Below are 21,304 nucleotides of genomic sequence, written 5' to 3' on the forward strand. Positions count from 1 at the left end.
TATTTTTTTCACGTATTTTCTCAAAAACTTCGTTTTTTCGGTCAAAAGAGCCTCAAGCTCCACCAACTCTCCATCCGATCAACGGGGACCCATGTCGGATTCGTCTGCGCCCCTCAAGGGTGAAGATTTCGTCGAGCTACGCTTTTGGAGGACTCCAGAAGTTTCTCAGGCCCGGTCATGGCCCAGGAGAAGGGAAGCTCGACGCCCGGAAAGGTGTTCAGGGTCTACCCTGGATGCCAGCTGCAGAACATCTTCAAGGAGGACGAACACTCTTTTTGTCTTTACTGCCTACATGAGGACAAGACGCACGTGAAGAAGGACTGTGCGTTTTGCGGCAACATGTCGGAGCGGACCATGAAGGACCGCCATCAACGTCTCACCAACTGGCTGGAAGGGAAGAGCCCGTCCGGCGAGAAGAAGAGGAAGAAATCCGAGCGGTCTTCTAAGACCTTTGAGGACGCCCCGGCTACGGGGGTCCAACATAAGGCCAAGCACCGCGAGTCCGCTGGCACCGGGAGCGCCGAACGGTCGGGCTCTACGGGCGCCAGGCAGGGCGCACCCTCCCCGGCACCATCAACCACGAGCCAACGCTCTGGGTCGGGTAAGAGGAAGGCCGAGCACCCAGCGAAGCTCCTGGAGAGGCCCCGGTCGAGCTCGAAGGCGGAGGGGGAGCGAGGCAGTGTCCCCCCCTCAAGGATAAGGCGGTGAGCGCACCTAAGGTGGTGAAGGCCTTAATCCATCCGGCCAAGCCCTCTATCGAAACTGTCGCGGCGGCCCTGGCTCAGACTGTGGAGGCTACACCAGTGGTGGCGACCTCGGGGCTCAGAGTCTCACTGCCACCTCGGAGGGAGTCCTCTTTTGTGCCCATCGATAGGACCCCCGTGAAATCCCCCGTGGGGAAGAAAAAGGGGAGGCAGGGCGTCGTAGATTCGGCCTCAACCTCTGAGGAGGAGCTGGTCGAGGTCTTAAGCCACAGCCTCAGCGTGGAAGAAGACCGGCCCGTCGGGATGGATCCCGACGCAGGTGACGACGAGGGTACCGACGGGGCCCCTGATCGCCCGTCGGATTCCCCTCTGCCAGCGCCGCGAGACAACTCGGCGGCCATTTTGTTGGCTATACAGTCCTTATGCTCAGAGATAAGGACGAGACTACCGTTGCCGACGGAACCTCTCCCGTCAGGGGACCCAGAACCGGGACCTTCTGGTGTTCCCCCTACCAAGAAAAGAAGGATCCACCCTCCGCCTCCTTTTCAGCCGTCGCGCCCCTTCCAGCCCTCCTCCCCGTCCACCCGAGGGGATGATACGGGGACTGACACGGCAGCGACGGGTACGGACGACGAGGTATACGACGAGGATGTACCGTCGTCGCCTCCCACCAGGGCTTCTCCGCCCGACGAGATTGGATCGTTCCACTCCATGATCACCAGGGCATCCGAGCTTTTCCAACTCTGCCCTGAGGAGAAGAAGGAAGGTTTCCTTTATCAGCGGCGCGAGGCCAAGAGGGAGACGGTCCTCGCAGTGCCTCACCCTCCTCAAGAACCCTTCCACGACACCAGCTAGAAGAGACCGGTACGAGAAGAAGTACCGGGTCCCGGACACGGCCCCCCTGTGCCTCTGGGCGCAGCCTACCCCGGACTCCGTCGTCTCCGCGGCGGCCAGGAAAAAAGCGGGGGGGGGTGCGGCCTCCACATCGACTTCCCCACCGGACGGCGAGGGAAAGAAATTGGACGCTATGGGACGCAGAGTCATCTCGTCTGCAGCGACGACGATTAAAGCGGCCAACGCCTTGGCTATCGTGGCCCGCTACGACAGGGAGCTCTGGTACAAACTGGCTCCCCTGCTGGACTTCTTGCCGGACGACAAGAGGGCAGAGGCCCTGGAGATCCTGCAGGAAGGTGAGGTGGCTTCGGACCACGCCATTACTGTTGCGACGGACATCGCCGACACTGGGTTCCGCCGGTTGGGCAACGGCGTGTGCCTTAGGCGGCGTGGATGGCTCAAGGCTACGGACTTCCGTCAAGACGTTCAGACCAGAGTCCTGGACATGCCCTTCGATGGGAACAACCTGTTTGGGAAAACAGTGGACGATTCCCTTCAGGCCATTAAAGCGGACACCGAGACGGCTCGGGCCCTTGGAGTTCTGCAACAACGACGGACGCCCTTTCGGAGCAGCGGAGGCAAGGGCGCCTCCAAAGGTTCCGGCGGCGGTTTCTCCACCTACCGTCAAGCGGCCCGCTCGTCGTCTCAGGAGGCCTACAGAGGACGAGGCAAGTCTGGCGGACCCCGCCGTCGTCGCCAAGGAGGTCAAGGCGGCAAAGCCTCGTCGAAGCAGGATTGAACCGGCCGTGGGGTCGGGCCCCCACCGAAGCACCCCGGTGGGAGGCCGGCTGGCGAGCTTCGTCAGCGTGTGGGAGTCCATCTCCACCAACCGTTGGGTGCTGGACGCCTTGGCCCGGGGCCACGTGCTCGAGTTTCAAAGAAGGTGTCCGCGCGTCCCCCCCGTGGCCAGGAAAGAACTTCACGTCCCTCAACTTCTCCTGGAGGTAAAGGCGATGCTCAGGAAGGGCGCCATCGAACTCGTCCCAAAGAGGCTTCGGGGCTCCGGAGTTTACTCGAGATACTTCCTCGTGAAGAAGAAGACGGGGGGGTGGCGCCCCATCCTGGACCTGCGACGTCTGAACAAGTTCATCAAGGCGCAAAAGTTCCGGATGGTCACCCTCCAGCACGTCCTGGGTCAGCTGGAGGAAGGAGACTTCCTGTCGTCGTTGGATTTGGAGGATGCCTACTTCCATATACCCATCCTAAAGGGGCACCGAAAATTCCTCAGGTTTGTGGTCCAAGGGCATCATTACCAGTTCAAAGCCCTCCCCTTCGGACTACGGTCGGCACCCAGGGTGTTCACCAAGTGCCTCGCACCGGTGGCGGCGCAGCTGCGCCGCGAGGGGATCCACGTCTACCCCTACCTGGACGACTGGCTCATCCGAGCCAAGACGAGGGAGCTCGCCGTGGTTCACACGGCAAGGTCCGTCCAACTTCTCACGGACCTGGGATTCTCCGTGATCTACGCCAAATCCCACCTGGTACCCGCGCAAGACGCTCTGTTTCTGGGAGCGAGGCTCAACACAGTGTCCCTTCTGGCCTCCCCGTCGGAGGAGAGGACCAGGACCATCCTGGGCAAGGTGCAGCGGATGTTGGTGGCCGACGCGGCCAAGGTGAGGTCCATCAAGTCCCTCCTCGGAATGATGTCTTCCTGCATCTACCTCATTCGCATGTGCAGGCTCCGGATGCGCCCGTTGCAGGAGTTCCTGGACGCGCGCTGGATCCAAACGACGGGCAGCTTCGAGGAAAGGATCACACTCGACGAGAGTTTCCGACGAGCGATCCGGTGGTGGGGCACCCGCGCGCATCTGACGGCGGGCATGGACTTCCAGACCCCAGCCCACCAGGAGACAGTGACCACGGATGCCTCCCTGGAAGGGTGGGGAGCGCACACCGAAAATCTGCACGCAAGAGGTCTTTGGCTCCCGACGGAGAAATCCCTACATATCAACGTCCTGGAGCTCCGTGCAGTGTTTTGGGCCCTCAGGTCCTTCCTTCCGTCCCTCAAGGGCAAGGTGGTGAGGATCTTCACCGACAACACCACCACCATGTTTTACATCAGGAAACAGGGCGGAACCAGGTCCCCAGCACTGTCCAAGGAGGCGCAGGACCTGTGGCATTGGGCCGTCGCCCAAAGGATATTTCTGGTGCCTTTTCATCTGGCAGGGATAAAAAACACCATCGCCGACTCACTCAGCAGGGAGCTGCGCTCGTGCCACGAGTGGGAGCTACGGCAGGATCTAGTGGATCGCCTCTTCCGACGGTGGGGCACACCCCAGATCGACCTGTTCGCGACGGCGACGAACTCCAAGTGCCCGAGGTTCGCCAGCAGGTTTCCCCAGGCGAGGAGCATGGGCGATGCTTTCTCATTCCCCTCGGAGGGCCTGTTCCTCTACGCGTTCCCTCCTTTGCCACTGCTAATCCGGCTCGTCAACCAGCTCAAGAGGTCACGGTGCAGGATGATCCTCGTCGCACCTGCGTGGCCGAGGCAGATATGGTTCCCGGACCTTCTGGACTTGTCAGCGTCCCCACCAATCAAGCTGCCGGTGGACGCGGATCTACTCTCCAGGGAAGGAGGCGCCATCCTCCACCACGACCCGAAATCGCTGAACTTGCAGGCCTGGCTCCTGCAGCGCTAGAGTTTGGAGGATACGACATACCGGCCGACTGCAGAGAGGTTCTTGCAAAGGCCAGGGCGTCCTCGACTCTTAAATGCTACGGACACAAATGGAAGAGGTTCTCTGTCTGGTGCCACGCACAGAAGATTAACCCTCTACGAATTACGGCTCCCCAAGTACTGCCGTACCTGCTGACGCTGGCCAAAGCTGGACTGGCACACGCGTCCATCAAGATTCATCTTGCTGCGATCTCCCGATACACCAGAACCACGGGGCGGACGTCCTTGTGGTCTCATCGTCTGGTGAAAGAGTTCATGAAGGGACTGTTCAGATCGTTCCCGCCGGTGAAGGCTCCGGCCCCGGCGTGGGAGCTCAACGTGGTGCTGACCAAGCTCATGGGACCTCCGTTCGAGCCTCTGCACTCGGCTCCGTTGAAATTTCTGTCGTGGAAAACAGCGTTTCTTGTGGCCATCACCTCCGCACGACGAGTGGGAGAGATCCAGGCCCTTTCCTGCAAGGCCCCGTACTTGACTTTTCACAACACAAGGGTAGTGCTCAGGACGCACCCCTCCTTCATGCCCAAGGTACCGTCGGACTTCCATCTCAACGAACCCTTGGTGTTGCCTGTGTTCTTCCCGTCGCCTTCGTCGCCGGCTGAGAAGACTTTGCACTCGCTGGATGTGGCTAGAGCGCTGAAGTTCTACATAGACCGCACGAAGTGTTTTCGGAAGACGTCACAACTCTTTGTGAACTTTGGACCTGTCAATCAGGGGAAGGCTCTCTGGAAGGCTTCCATTTCCAGATGGCTCTCCGGCTGTATCATGTACTGTCACCGGTTGGCAAACCGACCGCTCCCTGGCCGTCCGAGAGCCCATTCCACCAGAGCGATCGCAGCTACCACGGCGTTCCTATCTGGTGTGCCCCTGCTGGACATATGCAGGGCTGCTACGTGGAGGTCGACGCACACCTTCACGAAATTCTACTGCGTCGACCGGGATTCCAGGGAGGAGTCCAGGGTCGGCCAAGCAGTGCTGCGCAACCTGTTCGCCTGAAGGTGGGCCTGGTGAGGAGGTAAGATGCTTAATGTTGAGTTTGATGTAATGCTTAATGTTGAGCCTTTGCCACCTCCCGTGGTTTTGCATGTGTGTACTGCTATGTATTCTTTATTCATGAGCATGTGAATCCATGCCAGACCCCATGCTGGAGAAGGAACAAGTTACTTACCTGTAACTGTTGTTCTCCAGCATGGGTCTGGCATGGATTCACATGCGAACCCTCCCGCCTACCCCTCTGCGGCTCTTCACTTGGTCATACTGCCACTTCACGTGCTTCCAAATCTGAAGATGGCTGCCAGAGGCGGGGCTTGGGTAGAGGGCAGTCATTGGCTGTGGTCAGTATGACGCAGAGATCAGTGATTGGTTATTACTACGAAAGACCGATCAGAAACGAAACTGATACTGGTTTTTTCTTTACCGAGGATTCCCAGCCTGACGACGGGGAATATTCATGAGCATGTGAATCCATGCCAGACCCATGCTGGAGAACAGCAGTTACAGGTAAGTAACTTGTTCCTTAGTGCTATTCTCCCCATCATCAATATGCATTCCAGCCTTTCATTTTGGCACACAGCGTATCAGCAAGTACAATATAGTTTAGGGTGCGGGATAATTGTGCTGGCCGAGCGATGTTAGCCCCCAAGTACAGGATGTGCACCGTACTCCATATGAGACCATGTAAATCTTGGGTTTGCGCTGTGTTGTCTGTGAGTGGGAATATTTCTGACTTGTTCGGGTTGAGGCGTAAACCCGAGTATTCACCGAACTTGTTAACTTCTGCCAGGACCCTGCCCGGTGTACGATCAGGATTCTTTAAATATAATAAAATATCATCTGCATATAGCGTTATAATTTGAAGCTTATCCTCGAGCCAAATCCCGAATTCGCTGGATCTGGATCTGAGAATGTCAGCTAGAGGCTCTATAACTAAAGCAAAGAGTAACGGGGACAAAGGGCCGCCCTGTTTGATGCCTCCTAGTAGTTCAAGTATGTCTGTAAAGGAGCTGTTGATTCTACTCTTCGCCTGGGGGCGTGTATATAATATTTGAATCCATTTTATAAATTTTGGGCCGAACCCATAATTTCGCAATAGCCCAAACAGGAAAGGCCCGGAGACAGTATTGAATGCTTTTCGCATATCAAGGGAAACCGCTATCCCTCGAGTATCGCGGGTATTGTAGCCATGATCTTGTGGCACCGTTTTAGATTTGTTGCTGTGGATCTGCCCAAAATGAACTCTGCCTGGTCCTCATGTACCATATAGGGCATCAATGGTGTGAGTCTGGTTGCTAGTATTTTTGCTAGGATCTTGGCATCTGTATTTATTAGTGACACTGGTCAATACGACACGCATTCCTCGGGACGTTTCCCTGGCTTAAGCAAAGTGTAATTACTGCCTCTCTAGTGGTTTCGGGGAGTTCACCCTTGTCTGAGGCCTCCATCCAAACTGCGTGCAGTCTGGGTGCTAAAAGGTGACTAAATTCCTTATAGAATTCAGCTCCCAATCCGTCTGTGCCGGGGGCTTTCCCATTGGGGAGCGCTTTTATTGCCTCCATTATTTCAGCCTCCGTAATAGATTCCTCTAGCTTCTCCCTGTTGACATCTGCTAAGAGAGTTGTTGGTATTTGAGATAGATAATGTTCTATTTCGGGGTTTGTGACGTTACCCTGAGGGGAGTATAGCTCTTTATAGAATGTCTCCTTTATTCTGCTCTGATCTGTGGATATTGTGCCATCTGCTATCTGTATGCAGGGTATGGTAGTGGAACCTCTTTCTCCACGTACTACTCTAGCCAGCAGCCTCCCTGGGCGTTCTCCTTCCCCATATCTACGTGCCGCGATAGGTTTGTTGAAGTATCAGATCTCTTGATCTGCTGCTTCTGTGTATTCATAGAGTTTGGTCTTCATTTCTGAGCTAAGTTGTGATGATGGGGTGTGTGTGTATTGGGATTGCAAGGAAGCAATATGTGTCTCTAGTCCTGCTAGCCTGCCCCTAATATCTTTGAGAATGCCCCCTTCAGTGGATAGTGATTGTCCTCTGATGTATACTTTAAATGCTTGCCACAGTATTGCCTGACTCTAAACCGAGTTTTCATTGATGTCAAAGTATTCTTGTATTTGTTGCACCACCGCATTCTTATAGACAAGATCTCGCAGGGCTACAGGTTTAAACCTCCATGGCGGTCTATCGTTAACCCTGCCAGGGATCTGTAGTGATAGTTGTATGGGCGAATTATCCGAAAATGTCCTAGGGTGAATGTGGGTGCCTGTTACCCATGTCAGGATTTCGCTATCTATTAACCATAAATCTATTCTGGTGTGCATATCGTGGACTGTGGAGTAATATGTATATTCTCTCATAGAGGGGTTTAATGTTCTCCAAGCATCCTTTAGATTTAAATCCGATGTGTGCATTAGTATTCTCTGAGCTGCTTTCGATAATGTTCTAGCCTGGGTTGATGTGCGGTCGAGTTGTACGTCCAGAATAGTATTAAAGTCTCCGCCACATATCACCCGGGCTGTGGGGAAATTAGCCAATTTTCCAAACACTGAGGAGTAGAATTCTTGTTGATCAATGCTTGGACCATACACATTAAGAATGATTATTTCCTTATCATAGAGATTGCCATGAAGTATTACGTATCTTCCTTCAGGGTCACATTCAGCTCTGATGCATTTAAACAGTAACAGTAATGTTTTGTGTATCAGAATAGCGGCGACTCTCGCTCTTCTGGAATATGTTGTGAAATATTGATGTGTCCCCCAATTCGGTATCAATTTCTTGTCCTGTCGTGGTCCAGTGTGGGTTTCCTGCAGGAAGATTATCTTGGCAGCTTGTCTGTTGATATATGCTACTATTTTTCTTTTTTTGATACAGGATCCTAGGCCCCGTACATTCCAGCTTAAAATGTTAATATTGTCTCTGCCTGCCTTAGCCATTATCAGCGGGATACTTGTCGTTGTGTACTCGCCAAAATGTTCTTGTTGTGTGCTTAGTGATCTTCATGTTCAAGTCCTGTGCACTTTTTATTTTAATATCCTTCCTCCCAAGATTAAACCCCAACTTTCCCCGATTGAACCCCCCCACTCTCACAGTTCCCCAAACTTCAACTGTCATTTCGATTCCCTCCCTCCCCACCAACATCATGAGCACCTGCTACAGGGGGGCCTGCAGCATTTCCCAGTGCCCATGCCAACATTGGATGCATGTATTGAATCTGGTTCAGCTTGTTACTTTCTCACATCACGATGTCTCCGGGGTAATGTACATCTGTACACTTTGTAACATACCTCATAGATACCCCAGATGTGGACCTTCTGAGGGGGGAGCCCCTATTATTGCTATTACTCTTCATCATGAACGTGCTTGTGTTCTTATGACCGTGGAGATATTTAGAGTCCCTTCTGTTTAAGTTTGTACTGTGTTAGCGGGAAAGTGCGTTTCAACAAAGTTTGCCGCCTCCTCTGGGAATGTAAAGAAGTATGATTTATTCTGATGTTGAATTCTGAGTCTGGCGGGGTAGAGCATTGCATATTGCACTTGTCGATCGTGAAGCATTTTCTTGACCCCTATGAAGAGCTTCCTTTCTTGTTGCACCGTCAGAGTGAAGTCTGGCAAGATGCGTATGATGGTGGCCTCCCATTTTAGCTCTTGTTTCTCTCTGGCAGTTTTCAGGATCAGGTCTCTATGTAGTTTAGCATGCGGGCTATGATGGGCCTGGGATATGCCCCGGGTTTTGGCTTTGGGGCGAGTGATCTGTGTGCTCGTTCCACAATGAACATTGGCGACCACTCCGGGTCTCCCAGTAACGTGCGCAGAAGGTTTTCCACTGCCTTTTCCATTGACCCTTTCATTGCTTCTTCCGGGATTCCAATTATGCGAATATTGTTCCTTTGAGACCTCGCCTCTAAATCTTCACATTTAGCCTTCACTGTCCCCAATTCTATTGCCATTGTGGAGACTGTATTCTTCATGGTTTCTAAGGCATCCTCTGTGCCTGATATCCTCGTTTCTGCCTCAGTCATGCGGGGCATTTTATCCAGCTGAGTTTTGATGGAAGCTACATTTGCTGTGATGCCGCCTAGTTTGTCGGTGAGGGTTGCGAAGCCCTGCTGCATAGCGAGGAAAACTGCTTGGGGATCCATCATCGATGCAGAAGGGACCTGCTTTTCCTGTATGGGGACGTCTTCGCTCATCTCGGGCCCAATGTCCCTCTGCATTGTAGTTGTGTATTTATCGATGGTTCCTCTATTTTTCTAAGGGCCAAAATTCTTGGGCATCTTTTCTTCTCGGGGGATGAGTATCCGAGGGGGCCGCCCGTGTCTCTTATGACGATTTTCCTGCGCCCAGTGTGTGGGGGTGAGGGGGTCAGGCCCTCCTAGCAACAAGTTTCCAGCGTACCCTGTATGGTGATGTTGCACCCTTGTGGGTGCAGGCGGTGTGCGTGTCTGTTCACCCCCGAGAGCCGACTTGATGCCTTTATAAGGATTTGCGATGCCCCCTCTGGTGATTTGGGGAGATAATGTGTTGTTGATAAGGGGGTTTTTTCTCGCAATTGTCGTACCCAGAGAGGTGCTCATGGTAGCTCTTTATGGGGTTGTGTTACGCTCTTCACCCCGTTATTCCTGCTCCTCGGATGTGATGTTGCTCTGTCGAGCTAATTCGAGTCGGCTCCTCTGCATATCTTGGGGGTGAGCTCTGGTAGTGCACTATTATCTAGACCCCCTCAAAAAAAACCACAGAATCTGTGCCATCGCCTTTGCCAGTGCCCTATTTATTTCTTCTGATGTGGACTTTTGTCTAGTTGTGGGGGGTGGCAAGGGACTGGTGTGTCTCTTCAGCCCGTGAGGGCCTTCTGTCAATCCAGTCTACTGGATGTTCCGGGGAGGCTTCGTTGCGCGCAACCTGGACGGTTATTGTTGGCTCTTCCTTCATTCAGGCCAGGTTGGATCCCACGTATCTCCTTCTTGGGTGGGTGGGGGGATGGAGAGGAACAGTTAGCGCTGCACCCCCCTTCCGTATGTCTATGCCCCGTCTCCCCTGTGGGGGCCGAGTCTTTTTTCATATCACTGGATCGCCCGTACAGTCCTTCCAAGGCTCCCAATTGTTCTGGGGACGTTACGCGGCTTATGTATTGCTCGCGGGCCGGGAGAGCGCACCCGGAGGCGTGTACTTCCTACCTCCTCTGCCGCGGTCCCAGCTCTGTCGGAGCCGTCCGCCCCGCGATCCGCAGCTGTTATGGAGTTGGAGGTGTCTGCGGGTGCTCAACGCTGTCCGGAGGACTCGCCCTCACGGGGTGATGGCCAATTTTCGCCACTCGCTCTGTTCCGGCGCCGGGCTCCTCCTCTTGCTCCTCGGCAGGCTCAGGGCCGTGTCTCCCACTGCACCGGAGATCTACGGAGCTTTATATCTCAGGAATCCTTTCAACCCACAGCTTCAAACTTCATGTAGGTGATCTGTGGATATTACTGCACGTCATCTGCAAGAATCGAGTCGAACCAGACATAATTAACAATTATATTGGCATTTCGGCCCTGGGCTCTGCCAGAGCTTACACGGGAGCGGCCATTTTCTCTTGTGCGCAACAGTGGCCCGAACCACCTTTTTTAAATATCGTTAACCAGCGACTTGACTGCAGCTACAAGAACATTTTGCTCCTGGGCCCTTGCCCTGTACCACTACCTCTGGCACAGGCCTACTGACTCTGGTCACATCTGTTAGATCTGCCTTCTCGAGATTGATTCTCCATTCGAACTGTGTGGTGCACCCCTTTCTTATAACTACTCTTTCTTCCCACTGCATAATCATTGTGAAATGCCATTTTGCTCAGTTTTCATTCTAAGTATTGCTTATCTTGATGCACTGTCTTGCTGAACTGGGTCACAACTGATGGGAAGTGTTGTTAGGGTGTATAAGAATCTATTTCTGAATAACTTGTGCTTTCCCTCCCTTGTGAGGAATTGTTAGAGGATCCTTTGTAGTTTTCACTGGGCCGTTTTGCTCAGTTTTCACTCCGTTTCACTTGGTCTACAATTCATATAGGGAGTGTGTATATTTTTCGTGACTTAATTTAACTTGCTTGATACTTGTGATACATGTGTTTGGTTAGAAGTGTATAAAATAAATATATATATACTTTTTTCACTACAAAGCTTTGGTCAGTGTTTCCTTGTTCCATAGTCTACTGGGCCTAATGTGTAAACCCTGAAATACTGCTCATCTCCCTCTTGAGATAGGTCTGACTGCTCAGCCACAGCTACCAACTAAATCTTTGTGGTACAGACTGATACCAAAGGGGATTTATTGCTCTCACCTGTAGTCCTAATCTGGTGTAGTGCTCCCTAAGGGAACTGCACTGGATTCTGCCTAATAGCTTTATGGCAAACCATGTTCCATTCCTCCTGTCAGCTCCACAATTTCCGGGAAGTACAGGCTGGCTAGAGGAGACCCCCTCATACCTCTCCTCTCAGCCTTCCCCGCAGGGGCTGTTAGGGAGAATTCTCTTATAATGCTAATTTCCCAAACCTAGTGAGTCCCCCAGCAGCTTTGCTGGATTTTTGGGGTTTGTTTTTTTCTCCTGCTAAGAGGGAGACTCTTTTTCTCCCACTCTTAGGTATGTCTTTGACTTAGTATGGGCTATGGGGTCTTTTACTCCATACGGTATCCTCTGTTTTGGTAGATGTGTTACACAGCACTCTCAGTGCAGTACCACAGGGGGGTCATAGTGACCCCGAAACATAGACTCCATACCCTGGGACTGACTACTGTCTCCCAGGGCATGTAAAGTCAACATTGGCTTTATTAGTCCAAAATTGTGAACAGAACCACCAGTACAAACCATCATATTGTTGAAGTACTGGAAGGAGTTAATTAGATTACCCCTGGGTCTGTTTTCAAGGGGGCTCTGTCCAGCCCCCCCCCTTGTTGAGTTTCTGGCTGGTGACAGTGGTTACCAGGCGAAATATTCCACAGGAATATTTCCTATGGGATTTTCCCATTCATTTTAAACACACCACTTTTTTGGCGCATTGTAAAGATACCGCTGGTTTATTTAACTAATATAAAATCACCGGTTGGGTCTTTGCAAAATGGCGTACGTGTCAGTCTCTGTAACTCCAACCAAGGTCGGGCCCTTTGTTCCACTTTTTGGCAGGCGGGCTTCTCCACAGAAGCCCTCCAACTGGTGCCACTCTGTCTGGGATTCACAGGATGTGTGGGTGGGGGAATTGGCACCCTTAGCAACCCAAGTCGCACTCTGTCTTGATTGGCCCAGTGGTGAGCCGCCCGGCTCACCACTTAGCATGTATGAGTGACAGCTAGGCTGTTGAATGGGGGTTTTTCTGCATAAAAGCAGGGCTTTTGGGACTGGAACTTCAGAAGTCGCCACAGGACCGAAGAACTCTGATGAGGGGAGAAGCTGAGCCATCTGCAACGATGACACCACCGGTGGAGCCCTGCTGCAACGACCTCACCGCTTTACCGACGACAAGAGAAGATCTTCTGCTGCAAGAGTTTTCTCCCTCTGAGCTGGTGGAGACAACCAGTTCGACATTCGCCTTCCACGACGTCCCTTGGTCGAATCGCCAGTGCCAAGCTCCCCGGCGGCCGGATAGCCAAGCTTCAGTCCACTGGGGCCGCGAATAAAAGGAGCGCACCTTTTAACCGAACGAACTCCGCAGCTGGTTTCATCCCTGGGCAGTGCAACGACTCCAAGTTTCCTCCTCGACGAGATCTTCTCTTCCCCTGGTCGAAACCACGAACTGCACCTGCTGCCAGGAACAACTGCCACCGCTGGAGCTTCCTCACTTTTAAAGGTACTGTGTTCCGCCTGGCCTCCCTTTCTTCGGATCGCTAAAGGTGACCCTTAAATCCTTGGCTTTCCAACTGGGTTGGCCCCCAGACCTTCTAACTTTATCTTTGGCATCGAACCAACCTCTTTTGAACATTTTTGCAAAGACTTGGGCACATTTTGCTTTGTTCCATTTAAAGTGGCTCTGGCCTATGAACTTTGGCTCTACAGTAGACTCTGCCTTCACTAACGTGCTGTGGTCTTAGAAAAGTGTTGGGAACTGTTTATTTTCATGACCTGCCTTTTTCTCTCCCTCTAACTTAATTATTGGAGTGCCATCTAAGTTAAGCGCTCGCATCTGTTTTTACAACTAGTGTTGTTTTAACCTAGACTGGTCTAATAATTAAGGGAGGTGTGTATACTTTATCTGACTGTGTTTGAACTTGCTTTGATTTAGAGTGCTTAGTGTATTTCCTAAAGTGTGTTTTAAATAAATAATTATACACTTTTGATACCAAACTCTGGTCAGTGTGTGTTTGTTTGCGGCACTGTATTTTTGGCCCTATTGTGTATCCTCTGTATACTGCCCTACTCATCTTGAGAGAAGTCTGACTGCTCAGCCACAGCTACCAGGTAAATCTGGGTGGTGCAGACTGCTACCAATTGGGTTTACTGCCTGCTCCTGTAGTCTTAATCTTTTTGCAGTGTTCCCCAAGGGAACTGCACAGGATTCTGCCTAACAGGAGCTTGTTATGCATGCTCTTATGGTCTCTTCTAGACCTGCACCATCTACATCCACTCTGCCCCCAGACAGAGAAGCAAAAAAGATGATGCCTTGGCAAAGAAGACATTCACTTCCGGTAGCGTGGCCCTCAAAGCTACCAGTGTGGCAAGTAGTTTTGCCAAATACTACTTCGGTCTATGGACAGCGGTGGAGAATGCTGCCCAGTATGTCCCGGAAGGAGAGATGCGCGAGGGCTTCCTGCAGCTAGTGGAGGATGGGAAGGAAGTGGCCAAGCAGTTGTTGGCAACGGGCATGGACATCGCCAACTATGTGGGCCGATCTATGGCTTCGGCCATAACGCTGAGAAGGCAGGCCTACTTAAAAACCTCTGGTTTTTCACCTAATGTCCAAGTAAAACATTTAGACATGCCCATTGAGGGCGATCTTCTTTTCGGCCATGAAGCCGACAATTCCTTGGAAAAGTTCAAGGAATAAAAGCTTGCTGCCAAATCCTTAGGCCTAGTTGCTCAGCTGGCCGAACCTGCTTGTAGCTCCGCCTCTAGGGCACAGGGCTACAGGAAATTTGCTCCTTGTGGCAAAAGAGTGCAGTGCCGCCAAAGCCGCTCATTTCCCCTCACAGCGCACTGTTTGGAGGACAGCTGACGGAGCACTTGCTCCAGTGGCAGGCAATTGCTTCTGATGCTTGGGCTTTACAGTTCATTCAATGGGATTTTTGTCTGCCATTTCTAAGAAAACCACCTGACAGACCACCCCCACCTCCAATCCAACCAGGGACAGGAGCTACAGGAAGAACTGAGACCCCTGTTGCTGAAGGGTGCTGTGGAAGAGGTACCTCCCGAGCAGAGGGGTTGGTATTCCCGGTATTTCCTGGTGCCCAAGAAAGGAGGATGTCTCGGTCCCATTCTGGACCTCGGGGCCTTTGCACAAGTTCTTCAGGAAAGACAAATTCAGGATAGTGACTTTGAGAGAGATTCTCCACGCTCTTGAACTTCAGGACTGGCTGGTGTCCATAGACCTACAGGACAACTATTTCCATGTGCCAATCCATCAAAAGCACAGGAGATTCCTAAGGTTCACCATAGGAGATATGCACTATCAGTTCAAGGTGCTTCCCTTTGGTCTTACCTCTGCCCCAAGGGTCTTCACTAAGCTCATGGCGGTAGTTGCGACACACCTCAGGAGATACGGAGTCCACGTATTTCCATATCTGGATGACTGGCTGATCCGCGGTAAGTCTGTACTGCAGGTCTTGTCCGATCTGCAGGACACCAGCTCGATGCTGCACAGGCTGGGCTTCTCCCAAAACCTGAAGTCCCACATGACACCAGTTCATCGGAGCAATCCTAGATACTCCCGAGGAGAGAGCAGACTGCTTGACACATATGGTGGATTTATTCTGGAACAATGCCACTCTATCAGCGGCTTCCTTCCTCCACCTTCTAAGCCTCATGGCTTCATGCATTTTACTAGTGCCAGTGGCCAGGTTGCACATGATACATGATATCTCTGCAGTGGTTACTGAGGGATCAGTGGTCTCAGTACCTCGGCACTCTCCCAGATCTCCTCGGAGTGTCTGCGTCAGTGGTCAACGACCTGTCCTGGTGGGCGGACAGCAACAGTCTTTTGGCTAGGGGAACCCTTCTGGCCTCCTTGGCCTCAGACCCTAGTTGTCACGGATGCGTCCTTGAAAATTTGGGGCACTCCGAGGATTTGCAGGTGAACGGCCTCCAGTCACCAACAGAAGCCAGGTGGCACATCAACAGGCTGGAGGTACGTGCTATCAGGCTAGCCCTGAAAGCATTCCCTGTCTGCAGGAAAAGCATGTCCTTGTTCTGATGGACAGCATGGTGGTGATGCACTACCTCAACAAGCAAGGTGGTGCGCACTCCCACCCCCTCTGCACGGAGGCGATGATGCTTTGGTTCTGGTGGCTGGGGAACAGGATCTCGGTTTCGGCAGTTCATCTGGCTGGTACAGATAACAACTTGGCGGATGTTCTGAGCAGGCAGAGCACGGTCTCACACGAGTGTGAAGATAGAGAAGATTTGAGGCGTGGTGCAATGAACGTGAGATTGACCCCATCTCTTACCCCACCACAACAGTAATGGAGTTCCTTCTGTCACTGGTCTCTGCAGGCCTTCAGGTCACCACAGTCAAAGGATATTTGGTGGCCTTGTCTGTGTTCAAGAGGTCCCCAGATCAAGATTTGTTTTTTACAATCCTGGTCATGGCACAATTCCTGAAAGGCCTTGTAAATAAGTTTTCGCCAACTCCCTTTGTTGTCAACCTTGGGATCTTAATCTGGTTAATACATTTCTGATGGCAGCTGAACTACAGGCCTTAATGTTGTAAGACACCCTTCCTGCGCTTTTTCCGGGAGAAAGTTTCATTCAGGGTATAGCCTGACTTCCTTCCCATGGTTGTATCAGAATTTCACTTGTCACAGTCCATCGACCTTAGTCTTTTATCCTCCTCCTCACCCTTCTAAGCAGGAGGAGCGGTTACATTGTCTAGACCCTAAGGGAGCATTGAGTTACTATATCGCCAGGAAAGCTGATTTCAGAAGGGCTGACCAGCTCTTCGTGGCTTTTTCCTTAGCCCATAAGGGCCTGCCCATAACGAAGCAGACTTTATCCTGTTAGATATTTCTCTGCATAGATGATGTTACCAGGCCGCTGGGAAAGAATTACCAGCAGGCATCAGGGCCCATTCCACAAGAGGGGTCTCTGCATCCACCGCATTGCAAAGGGGGCTCCCTGTCCAGGAGATTTGTCGCGCTGCGGCATGTTCATTTTTGCATACCTTACTATAGCCTAGATGTAGCTTGCACTTCTGATGCGCGTTTTGGCAGGGCTGTGCTGCAAAATTTCTTAGTATGACTTTCTGCCCGCCTCCTTCGTTACTGCTATGGGAATTTATCAGATGAGGAATCTGCTGGAGAAAAGCGATTCACTGACCGAGGAATTACCTTACTGTAATGTTCTTTCTATGGATTATTTTCCCACAGATGCCTCATCTCCCCTCCCATCTCAAAGTCGGTGGGTGGTGTGCATTTTTCTATTTAAAAAAATGTTGACTTGTTGATGGTCCTCTGTGTCTGTTTTTCTGTCTTCCTGCGACAGTCTTAACATTTTTTTTATTTCTAACACTACTCTTGGTGTTCTTTTTTAATTGCTCCTCCTTCGGAGGTCTATCATTACGTTCTTTTTTAAAGGGCTCATTAGCCCGTTTGTTCTCTGCTTTCATATGCTGTGTGTGGTGCTCTGGAAAAAAGGAGGAACTGAGATCGGGGTGTAGTGACTCGTTACTTATACGACGCATGACGTCACGTCCGGAGCCGACGACCAGACGCTGAGCAAGCTGGATCGATGCTTGAGGACTGGTCGAGGTCCACTACGCCTCCTAAATGTTTCCGAAGCAGCAAAGCTGGAGGGCATATATATCAGATGAGGAATTTGTGGAAGATGAATCCATAGAAGGAACATTATGGTAAAATCATTTCTCCTTTCTTTAATTCCACTGATAAGATTTTACAAATCAAAGGTAATTCCTTTTCTGCTGAATGGGGTTGAAATAAATCTGATGACTAGGAACTTCAATTGGTCCTGGCTGGGAGGCTGGATATGGTAAACAGTACTTGCTCTACCTATGATCCTTCCATTCTATTGCCTGAGCTATGAGCTGAGTCTCTCTTCCATGAAGATGCGGGTGGATTGGAAAGTTATTTTACTGTTTAGATGAATCCGGTGATCCCAGTCTGGGTCTCTGTTGGAAAATGTCAATGAAATGTTGAATAGGTGTCTGAACAGCTTTCGAACTAACCTGGGCTCTGATGCCTGTAGATTTTTGGAAATCTGTGAATGCACGGAAAATGAACTACTGAATAATCCCCAGAAAACTAAAATTGCCCATCTGAGAAGCGACTGGATAAACACTATCAATCAAGCACGAAGATCAAAGTTGGCAAGACCGATGTATTTTCTGGACAAACCGAGGGGTTTTCTTGCCAGAAGTCTAAGGACATTTCCAAGTCCAAGAGGAAGAATAAAATCCCTAAGGTTCTGCCTCAATCTGCTCCCCACGGGTGAAGTAAGGATTTTCGGAACCAAGGAACCACACAGTTTAATTCTTGCACCTATTGCCATATGCCCATCGTGCAGACCCTAAGACATATGTTGGAATGTGAAGGAACACGGGATCTAAACATTTATTTTTGAATCGATTTGTTCAGAGAAGAAGGGTTGTATATGGATGAGTTTTGGAAAGACTTAAACCTGGACATGAGATCATACTAATGACATTTTTAAAACTCTGCAAATAATGGGTTTATTGATGTTTTAATGAATTGATGGTTCTTTTTCTGTTTTGTAACAAATTTCGTTTTGTACTATGAAAAGTCGATATTTATCGGCTGAGACATAATCAAAATAGAGTATGAATACCCCATCCCTTCCGACGAGGTCACCACATTCATTTCTTAGTTTGTTTTTATTGTGCACATAAATACAGTCGCCACATTCACTTGACAGCCTTTCCCTCCGATATGATCCTTCCACCTGATCTCACCCCCTCACCCCAGGGTTAGGATCAGGTAGCGTCTGCCTTCCTATCGCCACATGGCAGGAGGCTCTAGGCTGGGATTCTGGGGTGACTCTGCAGGATTCATCACATAGCCCACAGGATGATTCCGGGTGGACCTTCAAGTAGGGGTCAGGACTGTTTGTTACCAGCAGGCCAAGGGTTGAAGCACTGAGGAAAGTCTCAGGAGATCTGCAGAGAGACAGGGCTTTGCCAGGCAATTGAAGAAAGGGCTGCTGGTGATCTTCCAAAATGAGTTTCCGGTCTTCAATGGGCTGCTCTGCTTAGGGGATGTTCTTTCCAACAATGTTCTGACAAAAAGCTGCAGGAGTCCCCATTTTAACCAACATCCGGGCTAGAGTTAACACCACAGGATCTAGCAATAGACAGAACTGGAATTGATGTGGACTGGGTCTGAACTGACCCAGCCACCAACATCTGGCCATACACGCAGACCGCTACTTTGCCTGCAAAAGCTGGAGCTTTCCCCCGGAAAGGGCTTACCATGTATGGCAAATCCACCCACTGGCAAACTACAAGATGGTCAAAGTACAATGAAGGTCACGTGGCACCGCCATTTTAGAATGCATGGTGTTATACATGGTATTGAGTGGTAGTAAGTGCTCTGGAGTGCAACAGTGCAGAGGACTATAAAAACAAAAACGCAACAAAAGTATCCCCTGCCAAAAAACAAAGTTACATGGACACAAAGTGTTCCTGCCACACTTCACATAAGGTGATATGTGCATGGAAAAATAAAGCGGATAACTTTACTATGGAGAACTGAATTTGCCTGCACTGACAGCCATAGGAACTGATCATTGTCCCAAAACAGATGAGCTTAGCGACGTAAGTGAACCAAAAAGGCTTCCCTTATCTCCAAAGGTCTGTAAAGGTTCAACACAATAGCAAAAAAAGAAAAAGCTTTCCTACCACTGACTCACCATTTCCAACTTCCACAACGAAGAGCGCAGAGGGACATTTACGGCAATGCTGCACAGCGGCCCTTACTATTTAAACATTTCCGAGATCTGCTAAAGAAGGAGAAATATATCTAGGATGAAAGATATGCTAGAGTAGCATCCATCAGAATGAACATTGCCGGAGGTAAGTAATTTCTTTGTGGAATACAGTGTTTCTCTGTCTCATTTCCTCCTCTCCCATTATAATACATGTTTAGTAATGAAGGGGCTGCAGAACTGAAAGTAAAGTTCTTTCTATAGAAAGTCAAAAGTTCTGTCTGGAAAACGTCCAATCCTAGGAAAATGTTTGTGCACATCTAGGTTTGTAGAAAACAAATAGAATGCTTGAAGATGAAGTCTAAGGCTTCTGCTTTCCATTAGTTACTCTTCAATTGCCAATTTGATCTTCTCTTGTTGCAGGTGATTTTCGAGCCTCTACCTGTAGATTGTGTGACACATTGTTTCTCATCGGTCCTGAAAGGCATACTGAAGAACTGTCAAGATGATTATACATTTAAGGTGCTTAATCATCTGGCCTTCCAGATGTATGAGGCTCTGGTAAGTTGAGCTGGATTTGGAGCTGCTGCGGTTACATAGAAAACAAGTTGTAATGTAACTATATAAATGATTCTGATTTGGCCTGCTTAAGGAACAGAAATGAACAAATATCTCTTGCTCAGCTTTTTCTTGGTGACTAGGATTGAGTTACTAATATGTGAAAACAGCAAAATCGTATGAGAGGGAAACTGGGTGTAGCTCAAAGAAATGGTCAGCATGACCTTAAATGCATGTCATGAAGCTGCAGAAATTCTGAAACCCAATGTGATCAGTTGTCAAAGTGAGCAGAAGCGGTTGGGAACGGTGCTCCTTTACTTTTTTTTAAAGTTTTACTGTTCCCATACTTTTATTTTAAAAAGAAACCATTCGGTAATGGTTTGATTTTAAAATAAAAGTGTACGAAGAAGTTGAAACTTGCACTTTTAGTGCACTACACTGAACGTTCCCTTAAAAAGCAGGTGCATGTGTTTGGGATTTGGATTGTGTTTGAGAGGGGGCATGGTGATGGGGTTTGTGGGGAGTGGGTGCAGGCCAGTAGGGAACATAGTTCCACTACTTCTTTTTGTACACTTCGACCACTGAATGTGATCGAATTAAGCATGCATCCGACTAGTTTCATGGTCTCACTAGATAGAATCCCCATTATAAGTATTAGTCTACAAACAGAGCTACTTATCCATAATTAAAGTCCTCATAATAGGACCTGTGCCTCAACCAGAGCAAGAGCCTGATGTCATACCCTGTGTGGCTTAATAATGCGATTGTTTGAGTGAGAGCAATAATGAACTGGCACTATCTGAACTCAGTGTAATAACGGAAAGAACATGTTTCAATGGATTGCCTTTCTTCTGCAGATTCCTCATTAGATAGTTAACCTCATCCAGCTCTGCTGCTCAGAATTATTTTTCAACAGCGGGTGTAGTGGACCTCGACTCGCCCGTCAATCCGTCCTGCTCAGTGCTCGATTGTTGGCTCCAAAGGTGACATAGGGCGTTGTATGTATATGTATGTATGTATATATATATATATATATATATATATATATATACTGTCACTACACTCTGCACGCTGCTCTGTGAGGAACATAGTGATTTTTTCGAGTTCATCGAACTCCACTCACATTTTTTTTCATCTAATTTATATTTGTTCATCCTGCGACAATGTCCGCTCCTTGAATTTCGGGGCTCAAACGCTGCACTGACTGTGACTCCAAGATGTCATTGATCGACCCACGTGACGTGTTTGGTGCCTCGGCACTGGTCTCGATACCAATGGGGCCGCATCGTGTCGAAATATGAATTCAAAATCTCTTTGAGAGTGGGCAGCCAAGCTCTTGGTGGGCCGACCGGCGTCCAAATCCCTGGCACGTTCAGCCGCTTGGTCCTCAGAGGCCCAAACCGA

At 50.0% G+C, this 21,304-nt stretch overlaps 1 protein-coding gene across 5 annotated transcripts in view; it reads left to right on the forward strand.

The window, feature by feature from the left end:
* LOC138468321 (exportin-5-like) overlaps window positions 1-21,304 on the forward strand; it is a 2,334,215-nt gene that overhangs the window by 2,089,021 nt on the left and 223,890 nt on the right. For all 5 annotated transcript variants that reach the window (XM_069608827.1, XM_069608826.1, XM_069608825.1 and 2 more), the window contains one exon: window positions 19,766-19,903. In XM_069608827.1, the coding sequence (XP_069464928.1) occupies window positions 19,766-19,903 (138 nt within the window). The remainder of the gene's footprint in view (window positions 1-19,765; window positions 19,904-21,304) is intronic.

Source organism: Ambystoma mexicanum, chromosome 4q (genome assembly GCF_040938575.1).
Source record: "Ambystoma mexicanum isolate Mex_15411 chromosome 4q, UKY_AmexF1_1, whole genome shotgun sequence".
Classification (NCBI taxonomy): domain Eukaryota; kingdom Metazoa; phylum Chordata; class Amphibia; order Caudata; family Ambystomatidae; genus Ambystoma; species Ambystoma mexicanum.